This window comes from Aedes albopictus, chromosome 3 (genome assembly GCF_035046485.1).
Source record: "Aedes albopictus strain Foshan chromosome 3, AalbF5, whole genome shotgun sequence".
Taxonomy (NCBI): Eukaryota; Metazoa; Arthropoda; class Insecta; order Diptera; family Culicidae; genus Aedes; species Aedes albopictus.
Genome location: NC_085138.1, coordinates 204,656,513 through 204,667,779, shown reverse-complemented (window position 1 = coordinate 204,667,779; position 11,267 = coordinate 204,656,513). Strand labels below are relative to the sequence as shown.

The 11,267-nt window shown below is 36.7% G+C and overlaps 1 protein-coding gene across 3 annotated transcripts; it reads right to left on the bottom strand.

The window, feature by feature from the left end:
• Positions 1-1,348: 1,348 nt before the first annotated feature.
• LOC115261554 (alpha-1,2-mannosyltransferase ALG9) lies at positions 1,349-11,215 on the bottom strand. 3 transcript variants are annotated; one of them, XM_029863425.2, is made up of 7 exons: positions 11,086-11,215; positions 10,490-10,697; positions 10,254-10,434; positions 2,826-2,927; positions 2,629-2,726; positions 2,136-2,568; positions 1,349-2,046 (listed from the first exon to the last, which is right to left on the bottom strand). In XM_029863425.2, the coding sequence occupies exons 2-7, from the start codon at positions 10,617-10,619 to the stop codon at positions 1,374-1,376; spliced, it is 1,617 nt and encodes a 538-aa protein (XP_029719285.2). In that variant the 5' UTR covers positions 10,620-10,697; positions 11,086-11,215; the 3' UTR covers positions 1,349-1,373. The 3 variants fall into 3 exon arrangements, with proteins under 3 accessions (XP_029719285.2, XP_062714671.1, XP_029719284.2); XM_062858687.1 differs by having other exon boundaries at positions 11,096-11,112; XM_029863424.2 differs by lacking the exon at positions 11,086-11,215 and adding an exon at positions 10,763-10,951.
• Between the last annotated feature and the right edge of the window lie 52 nt (positions 11,216-11,267).

The following is an 11,267-nucleotide window of genomic DNA, read 5'->3' as shown; positions in this document are numbered from 1 at the left end:
CAACGAGTGTTTAACAAAGTCACAGCCTTTTTTGACTTCCACTCAACACGAGAGGCGCTTTGCCAGAGATTTTCCTTGTTTTTCGCTGGAAGGACCAATTAGTTCTGGACAGGATTTAGTTTTAAGTGTTATTTCTTGATTTTTTAATTTGTGACTTTTTTTGTTATCGATAAGTGTTTGTATTTTGTATTGTATCGTTTTATATTGATTTTCACCCATCATTGGGCTATACCATGCCTGTTGATGTAACACTAATAAATAAATAAAAATATAAGAGGAGACATTTTCAAACTAGTTTTTTTTTATATAAACATAAGTAATTATAAACAGGTTAAGTACCTATGTAAATACGGCTTAACTAATTAAATGTGTTATAGAGATTTAGTTTTTAAAGGGTTTGCAATTAATTTGTCATAGAACCTTATTTTATATGCTGTGAAATTTATAATTTTCATGTACAAAAAACGGAGTACGCAACTTTTTTGTGTAAAGTCAGATATGATTTTAATGTCGAATGTTTCTCTGTTGAAAGTACATTGTAGATCAATGGAGTATAAGCTCCCTACATTGGGCAAAAGGCAAAGTGCAAAGGAGTTCGAATGTATGAAAATATTGAGGGTGTCCATACTGCCCTGCCTATCTCTACACTGAACAAAGCTTTCACATTGTTTTCATCTGATTTTCACATGGACTGTTTTCATACGCGTGTCCGTTGAATTTTATGGGAATATCACAGAGATTTTGCGAAGTCATGTGATTTTCCAATAGAAGCTATGTGATTTCCTAATGTTTTCCATAGACCGTATTGATTTCATGTGATATTTCCGAAGAAATTTTCATCGACAAATCCAATAACAGTTATATAGCCAAACTAATGGAAATTTTCCATTGGATATGTGATTTATTTTCTCAGTGTAGTATCGATTTGTGATCCCATCTAGTGTGATCTCCAGGTGGAAAGAAGGTGCCGACCTTGCTCTCTGTGGCGACGAAATCGATAAGTCGTAGGTTATTTTCGTTCGCCAGCTAGTAAGCGCAGGAATTTGCAGTCTTCATCCTGACCGTTTAGGAATCTTATGATAATCTTGATGTTGTGGCTTGGACAGACGATGCTCATGCTTATAATTTCCAATACTTAAAAAACCGAAAAGTTGACTTTTAAAACGTTATGTTTTATCTCTGTGGAGTTCAACTTTGTTAATAAACTGTAAATTGCAATAAGCTGCAATACAAGGCTATTCAAAGTTGATTTACGCATCTTTTTACCTCGCCTTACCTTACGAGGTTGTCCTTTCACACTGTTATATAAAAAAGAAGAAAGTCATCACTTTTGTAAATATGAAATCAATTATGTTGAAAGTCCCTCGTTTCATCTATTTTTTCCGTTCTAATAGATTATAACTACCGAATTTAACATATCGTTCTCCGACGTATGGCACATAAAATGCCCTATACAAGCTATGCGAAGCTGATGCATCTAAGAACGGTACACTCTTCACTATCGTCCACGTTCCGCTATCTTTGGAATAGTTTGGCTCACTATCACCTTCTACATACTTTCCACCATTATCAAAGTCTATCAAGTAATCGCACCGGGAAAGCTCAAACAACATGTGCCTATTAGGCTGGTTCATGTTGTTGAAATAGTTGTGCACTATGGTGGTGCCGAATCCGCTTTCGTCAAAGTATGCCGGAAGAAGCCCTCCGAAATGCGACGGCACAAATCTCAACCTATAGTTAGACGGTATGAAAAAACTCCCGGGGAATCGATGCCACTCTTTGCCTAGACATACGTTTCTCGCCACAGGTGCTACGTCCAAACTCGAGCTGATTTCCATGGGAGCATGGTAGTTGGCGTACAATGCGTACAATCTGGACAAACTGAGTAGGATAAAACCGGTCGTTACTCCGTACATAATCAGGCGACGAGCAATTCGTAAGGCTGGTTTGCCGCATCGTTGCAGTACGAGATCATTGATTTGCAGGAAAGTTGACAACGCTACCGCACCGCACAGGGAAACCAATGGGTAAACGGGAAAAATGAATCTGAAAAGACATCATTAGAGCTCGTACAGAAGGCGTAATGATTTAAAAGTATGTAGTAGATGCCAGTCTATCATTTGATTAAACCTTACCTTTCTTCTTTATGTGGCTGCATGAAGAACACCAGCAACCAAATATACAGAGGCAACAGTTTCCGCAAGGCATCAGTTGAAGACACTTTCGACTTGTTCAACTTTTGTAGCACGTACTTCATAAATATGAAGACCGGACAAATAAGTGCCAGGCACCAAACGACGTTGAAATTCAGGAACAGGTTGATAAAGTAGAAATACTTGGATTCCACTCCGAACAAGTTTGGTCCATGCTTCGAGAAAATGTTGTACAAGACAATGTTCAGAGGAGCGAATGTTAGCTTTCCGTAGATATACGAATCGACCAGCGCTAGAGGAACTGCTACGGAAGCTGCGAACAGAAAGCTCCAACAGAAAAACATTTTGAACAGTCGTTTCTGAACTAACACTGTATAGACAAAAGGCAAACTGACCAGCGCTGCAAATGGCCAACCTGAAAGTGGAAAGTTAATAGAGTCATAATTCTTGTCTGTTTTTTTTTTAATCAACTCACCAATGAACGTTGAAACAACAATGCTTAAAATTGCTAGCTTGTACTGTTTTTGCCACCAGGTTGAAATGAATGCTATTGTTAAAAGCATTGAAAAGGAGCTGAAAATGTTCAAAATTTATTGTAACAAAATACGTAGTTCTGAAAACAAGTGGTACGTAAATGTTGAACAAGATTGCATGTAACACGAAGATACTAACCTTGGTAAAAATGCAGTGCTCGATATGTACATTCCTGGACTAAATACTTGGAAAATGAGCCAAAGCTTTGATATCAGAGAACCGAACTGTTGATGTATGGATCTGAAAATAAAAATTATAAAAGAACCACGAGCTCGCTGCACTTTACGGCGAACCCAGCATCCAGAAGGTGGCCAAAGCCGGAAGGATACGGTGGGCAGGGCATGTTGCAAGAATGCCGGACAACAACCCTGCAAAGCTGGTGTTTGCAATTGATCCGGTTGGCACAAGAAGGCGTGGAGCGCAGAGAGCACGATGGGCGGACCAGGTGGAACGTGACTTGGCGAGCATTGGGCGCGACCGAGGATGGAGAGCGGCAGCCACGAACCGTGTATTATGGAGAAATATTGTTGATTCAGTTTTATCTTGAATTTGATGTAATACTAAAAAAATGAATGAATGAATGAATGAATATTATTTACCATATCCTGTGAGGATCAACTGTCTGCTTGATCGATCCATACTGCTTAAAGGATTAACGATTACCGTTACGAGTGTTCAAAATAACGTTACGCTTACTAATGCGTAAAATGAGAGAATTTACGGAGCACCATCCTTCGAATTTTTCGTTCAATTTCTTTAGATCCCGATAGTCCTCGAGGCCTTTGATCACCTTTGATCGACCTTTACATCGTCTACATAGAACAATTGCGCTAGAACAACGCATATCATTTTCAATAGTACCATATATGACTGTTGTTAAACTACGGAAATTAAATTCTAATATTTTCAAATAATTATTTCATATAAAAAATGTATAGATAACATTATCATTTGGGTTAAGATGGCTGCCCGTGGTGGGATGCTCGTCAAATAAATCAACCTTAACTAGTCTTAAGACTTCTAATGAAGACTAGAGATTATGCAAAGCATGAACAAACAAATTGTTAATATCAGCTGATGCTAGTAAAATGGATTTCGACTGAGATTATACCTCAGCACAACTTTGAAGTTATTTGCTATTACGAGAAGATTAAGTTCCTTCCTTTTGGTCTAGGGCAAGAAAGTCCATAACTATCACTGTACTTTTTACATTACCATTTTGACACTAAAGTGTGTTTACATGAAGCAGTATGCAGTATTTTGCTCGTTCATTGCATTCGTAGTAAGAAAACAAAAACTGTGTTACGTGATTCAAGCGATTAACTAAATGTAGTAACATTTTTTTTTTTTTCACCAAGTGGCAATTAAATTCACCTACCAGGTTTGTATTTTGCATTATCGAAGCAAGTTTACCAAGAAAGTATGATTCCACTTATTTTTTAATTGAAACAAAAGGGCACGGTAAATGGGTACTCTAAAAATCAATGGTCTCCATTTACCGTGCCCCATGTTTCCCCATATAAGTAGAAAAAAAAATGAAAATTTGAACATACGTTTTTCTGAAGAAATCTTGCAAGTTATTACTTAAAATGAATATAAACAAAGAAAATTAACTTTGCTAGGTGGTTTTGATCATTTTCAAACAAAAGAGGAGGAAGCTTCTGGTATACGATGAATGGGTCCCTGCTACCACGGTGAATGGTGACCTACCACGGAATCAGGCGACCTTACCATCCTCTACTAAATGTACTAATGTATCACAAATTTTTGTAAAAGAAATCTACTTTCATGGTTATTATTTTCTTTTTAACCTATAAGGGGCTGTCCATTAATTACGTAAGGGTTTATGGGGGGAGGGGGGGTTTGAGAAATCTTACGCGCCATACAAAAATTTTTGGGTTCTCATACAAAAAATCTTACTATGGGGGGAGGGGGTATCGGAAAATCGCAAAAATTCCCTTACGTAATTAATGGACAGCCCCTAATAACAGCGGTAACAACAATGCTTAAGATTGGTGTAAAACGACAGCTCTTCGTCCCAAATCTCTTAGATCCACAATGAATAGCGACTTGATGGTACTCTACTTTTTCTACTACGCGAAAAAAAATTAGTAAATTTTAATTTGCAAAAATAGTCAAAATATCAGGTTTTTATGATTTTCACAGAGTTGGACCACAACGACTATACTTTTGTATATTTTTTTAAAGAAATTTTACCTATTTTGACATAACATTTCTGCAGCATTTTTTGAAAATGTCAAGTTTTGTGCACATATACGTATGGATTATGGAATAACCATGCGTTTCCATATCATCTGTTGGTTTTATTGTTTTTTTTTATTTTTTATTTTTTATATATATATACTCCCGGTCAAAAGTTTGGGATCACCCCCTTAAAAACATGTATTTTTTTAGGCCCATAGGTATCTCCGCCAATTTGCGTCAATTTAATAAACTTACGGCAGTGTCGCTGGATATTGGGTCGACCAAATTTTAAGAGGAGAGCAGCAATATAACCTATTTACTATTGACTTTCAACTCCTATTTACCGAGCTTGGCTAAAAAATCTAGAAAAAAAAGTTATTAAGTAACTTAACCCTTGAAGTCATCGGCCAAAAGTTTGGGGTCACCAACGTCCAAAAAATCCTACGAATACAGCCATCACTACACTGCCCCATGTAAGGACGACGGTAGTTCCGCTAGCCACCACCAGGGTGCACAGGACTGCATGACTGGGCAGCCATGGCACACTGGGCCATGAGCGGGATCTAGCAAGTAAAAACCTCTAGCGTTTTGGGAGTGCATTTTTTTGAGTTGGTGTCTTCGAAAACTTGTATTTATTTTACCTGTACTTTTATGTGGTGAAGAAAATTAGTTGGTACTTTTGCCGCATACGTGGCGCTGCGATACTAACTTTTTTGTTTTACGTCCTAGAGGTTTCCCGTCTTCTGAAAAGTTGTAGAGCGTGCGAAAATAAGTAAAGTCGCCGAAGACACTAAAGTTGTGTGACTTCAAATAACAAAGTTATACCAAAAATAGTAGAATATACGTGAAAATCACGGTTTTATGACTATTCTGTATGTTAATTGCAAATTTATCAAATTTAACACTCTACACGTCTTAATCAAAGTAGCCTGTGTCTAATGATACCAACTTTACAATTTTACGGGACATTTAAAATGAATTTTTGGGCAAAATACTAAAAATTACTATAATTTTTACTAGCAGTTTTTTTTTTCAAAAAATTGCAAATTTCGGCAAAATTTGATGCCTGCTTCAAAATATACCATTCAATATGGTGTTTTTGAGATATCTCGTTTTAAATGTTGACATTTTTATACCTAAATTATTTTCAAAGAGAAGCAATTCTTTATTCCGGAGTTGTCCTACCATTAGATCCTCCCGAATCACTTTTATATTAAAATTTTATGTTTACCCAACGCCATAACTACTTGGAATTGACGTTTTATGTTCAATTGTCTTGCACATCAATGTATTTAATCGACAGTGCACATATATTTATTGGTCTAGTGAAAGAAAAAAAATATAATGCTTTCTTATCTTGTATGAGCGACTTACGTTAGTGCAAATTTCAGGTATGCCAACCCGTGGAATCAATAATAATTTTTAGTTAACTCAACGTACATACTACAAATGTTTAGATGGATATTGATGAAATTATGAAAAAAAACTTAGCTCATCAATGCCGTGTCATTAATTGGCACAGTGACTTAGTTAAAGGGTGATACGGTCAAAATTTGGTCACACAATTTGTTTCATAACTTAAGACTGCGTACACCAAAACAGCTGACATAACGAAACTTTGCACTTGCGTGAAACGCTCACACAGGGCCAAAAACCATTATAATTTCTTTCTTTCAATAGACCAATGAATATATGAGCACTGATGATTCAATAAATTGATGCATAAAACAATTGAACACAAAACGTCAATTTTAAGTAATCAGGGCGTTAATTGAAAAGTGATCCGTGAATATCTACTGGCAAGACAACTCTGGAATAAGGAATTGCTTCTTTTTGAAAATAATTTAGGTATAAAAACATCAATATTTAAAAACAAGATATCTGAAAAACACTTAATTATACCTCCGGCAAACTTTCAGATTTAATAGATCTTGAGTGATATATTTTGAAACAAGCATCAACTTTTGCCGAAATTTGCAACTTTCTGAAAAAACTGCTAGTAAAAATCATAGTAATATTTACTTTCAGTAATATTTACTTACTATAAGTAATATTTACTTATCAGACGCAGGCTACTTTGATCAACACGTGTGAAGTGCTCAAATTGATGAATTTGCAAATAACATTAAAAATAGTCATGGAAACGTGATTTTCACGTAAATTTTACTATTTTTGGTATAACTTTGTTGTTTGAAGTCACACAACTTATTTTTGAACGCTCTACAACTTTGCAAAATACGAGAAACCTCTAGGACGTAAAACAAAAAAGTTAGTATCGCAGCGCCACCTATGCGGCAAAATTACCAACTAATTTTCTTCACCACATAAAAGTACAGGTAAAATAAATACAAGTTTCCGAAGACACCAACTCAAAAAAATGCACTCCCAAAACGCTAGAGGTTTTTACTTGCTAGATCCCGCTCGTGGCCCAGTGTGCATGGGGATGGCGAAATGGGCGGCCATAGGAGGCGAACTAGGTATCCATGATAAGGAGGATGTACGGTTGGTCAATAGCCAAAGGTTCGGGGTCAACGAGCGCAAATCCAACAGATCTTTAGCCTGGTGATCTTTAGAGCTAACAGTCGGAATGTTAAAAGTTGATAGAAGGAAAAAGTATTTAGAGAAAATAAAAGTTGGAAGAAAGTTTAGTAGTTGATGTTTGTTGACGTTGCAGTTAAGGAGCAGAAAAGGATACCGAGAAGAAAAGAAGGAGTGTGAAGGAATACTGAATTTCCAGTTAAACTGCCCAATAACCCCGAAACCAGCCTATCTGTACAGTGCCTAAAACCCGCCATTGTGAATCTCCTATTATGTCCACAGGAGCTCGCGGTTTTAATTATAAAATCGACCATCGCGGTTTAGTGAAGCCGTTACCGCCGCGTAGACCCTACTCTCGGATTAGCAGTATGTCCGCTAGCACTGTACCCGATACGACAAACGAGCGCGCCGACGAAACCCAGGCTTTTTCCAGTGAGTCCACGGATCACTGAAGCCTCGAGTCCTTCACCACACTTGAGGGGCGCACGGGACAGGAAGAAGGCTGCACGGGACGCGAGAAGCTGCAGCTAAAGGAGGAAAATACGACGGAGAAGAGTTGATCGCCCTCTGGCCCAGTAGGAGAAGCGAAGCCAGTGGACAGTTCTATTTTTTTATATGTTATGTCAAAATATGTCAGATAGGTATTCAAAAAGTCTAGTCGTTGTGGTCCATCATTGTGAAAATCATTTTAAAAAACTGATATTTAGACCATTTTTGCAAATTAGTTTACTGTTTCTTTTTTAATTAACGTGAAAAAAGATTGCAAATAGGTGAATTGGTTTAAAAGCTATGATTCAAAAATAAAAAAAAGAAATGTATTTTTTTACTATTCTATTTTTAAAATGGCCATTCCGATGGCGAAACAAAAAATTACAGGTCTAATTATTTTTGGGTAAAGATCATTCTTACCAAATTTGAGCAATATCAGAACCAGAGTTTAAAATTTTCATTTTCAATGAATGAAATTCAACATGAATTTTGAAAATTCTCAACTGAGCGATCAAAATAAAATTCATTTTGGCGAATGAATTTTTTCACCTATTCATTCATTTTTCTGTCACTGACAATTTTCACTGAGAAATAAAACTGGACCGTAACTCCCGATTATACTTCCAATCACCTCAAAACATGTGTATACATAGTAGTTAATTAAAATATTACGACGTGCGAAAAAATATTCGTGACAGAGACTGCCCATGATCGCATATCAGTCCCATCTTTGCTGGGTTTCCTATTCATATGGGACAATTATGCGATCATAGGCAGGAGAATTGAATGAAAAAAGAGAGACATTCAGCTGACAATGAATGTGGCCAAACACGAATGAAAAAATGAGAATGTCAATCTTCACTTTCAATCTTCGAGTTTTTTACTCTCAGAACACTCTAATTTTCAAGTCTATTCTTTCTTCAAGGAATGGCTGTATATAAATATTTCCTACCGAGTCTCTGGCAGTCAGAAAAAATGAATGATTCATGACTATTTCAAAAACCTTGCACGAGAAAGTAGTAATACGATAACTTTTGACATTCGATTTGTCTCCCAAGAAACGGAAAACATTAGGTATTAAGACTTTCAATGCAATAGGAAATTTGGTTTGCTACAAGAAGGCGTTGTTGTAAAATACAGCCAGAGAGTGGGTTGAGATAATTCAGGCGATAATCAAAATATCTATCTACCAAGTCTGTCCATTTTTTATGCTACATGTGATAGGGTAAAACATATAATTTGGACATGTATGTAATTTGGACAGGCACAGTGATGTATGCCATGTTCCGAAGAGCTAATAAAAGTAGATACTTCTGAATATCGATTATTGGAACAAACAGACCATATTCTGTTGACTTACGTTGATAATACGCTTAACAATTAAGAATTCACTTCAAAATGATCGAAAATGTAAACTGTGTCACTAAAGCCCACCAATTGCGCAGGTATGCAAGAGGACTTACACTCAACCGTCACATATAATATGCACCTCAAAATCATTGAATTAATAATTGTAACCAAATTGTAAGAAATTTGAAAGCCTTATTGCAATGACAAATAAAGTAACTTTAGGCAGCTAATCTCTTAACATTCATCTGGAACGCTTAAAATAGGTGGTGTCAAAAATATATTAAGGTGAATATACAACGAAGCACAAAAGAACCAAATGATGGATTGTGCTGAAAAGTTGATCGATTGGTCACCACTAGCGGGTAGCCCATCGATCAACTTTTCAGCGTGGTGAGACATTTGGTTCTTCAGATTTGTGCTCCTACAAATTCGAGGGGTCGTTATATATACCTCAAAGGTTTTCTACTGTTAATGTATGTTGGTCATTTCATAAACTACAAGGGGATGCTGTGCGATTGCATACTTGTAGGCGTATCTGTGAGTACTGCGATATTTCCTTGATTTTAACTGAAACTATATTAGTTACCAAAATAGCCTGTTAAACGAAGAAATTCGATTATTTGCATGGAGATATTTGTTAATTTATACTACTTCCATTATAAAATCCCATTAAAAAACAGTATTCATGGCTAAACATTGAGATAATAGCCCCGTCCCAATTATATATTCCTGGGGGTGTCCCAAACATATATTCTGTGTATAAAATTCTATTCTGACAGGCGATTAGAGCTGAGAAAATCACAATTCTCAGCTTGAAATGCTTTCGTTAAGGTTTTTGTCAGCAGGAACGCAAAGTACAGTTATATTATAAGCGTATTAGTAACTTTGCTTTCTAAGGAATTTAAAGGACATGTTTTACAACCAACGGTGTCCTCAGCCTGTCCAAAATACATGAATTACCCTATTTGCAATAAGAATACATACCTGTACATTATCGTCTCCAACATGGCACAGACAACCGCCAGAACACAACGAATGCAGTAAAACAGGGTAACTGCATCCCAGTTTGCCACCTTCTGCATTATCCATGCCGGAACAGCATGAAGTATCAAATACAGGTACGACCTAAGGCCATATTCAGGACTATACTCCCAGGTTTGCATTCCTAGAATAAGGAAACCGATCAGTCATATTCCACTTCTGATCGATACATTACTCACCTTTCCCAAATAGCAAATAGTGCAACGGTTCCCAATAGTTGTACGTTTCATCGCAATCGGTGATGTGTAAAAATTTAGCCGACAGAAGTCGTGCAACCAGGATAACACTGAAAACCGGGATCGATTTCATTGTTTCATTTAGTCATCTGAACAACGAAGGATTCAAAAAATGCCAGCACTACCAGTTCCACATCAGAGTATCTTCGAGCTATAATATAAACAATAATGCTCATTGATCGATGTAAACAAAACTTAAAGTGTGTGCAAGAATACATATCATAGGCCTTTTTATTTATACCACTGCTTACAACTGCCGAACAAAGGTGCAAACGCAGAACTGTCATTTCATAGGGGAACTGTCAAATGCCCCCAAAACCAGCTGATTTTAAACGTCTTTTGATTAGGCCTATTATGGATTGTTTTCTATTCATAATGATATTCTCTCATTCTCTTTACTTTCGCTTGCGTTTTTTAACCCTCCTTATGCATTGGGGTCATTTTTGACCCACACCATACACTACTGCTCCCAACGTGGTGCATTAGGAAGGTAAACAAAACTCAAACGACATTTTTTGATTTATTTTACTCTTATTTACCTACAAGTACCTATTACTAAAACTTGACCAATTTTAGCGACGTTTTGAAAGAGCATCCAATCTAATTAGATTTTCCCGGAGGCAGCACTTGTACAGAGTATCGTTATCGGTGTTGATGTCAACAAAAACTAGCCGTCATCTGGTGGATTTTTTAAATGACAGTGACAGGTGCTGTCACTGTT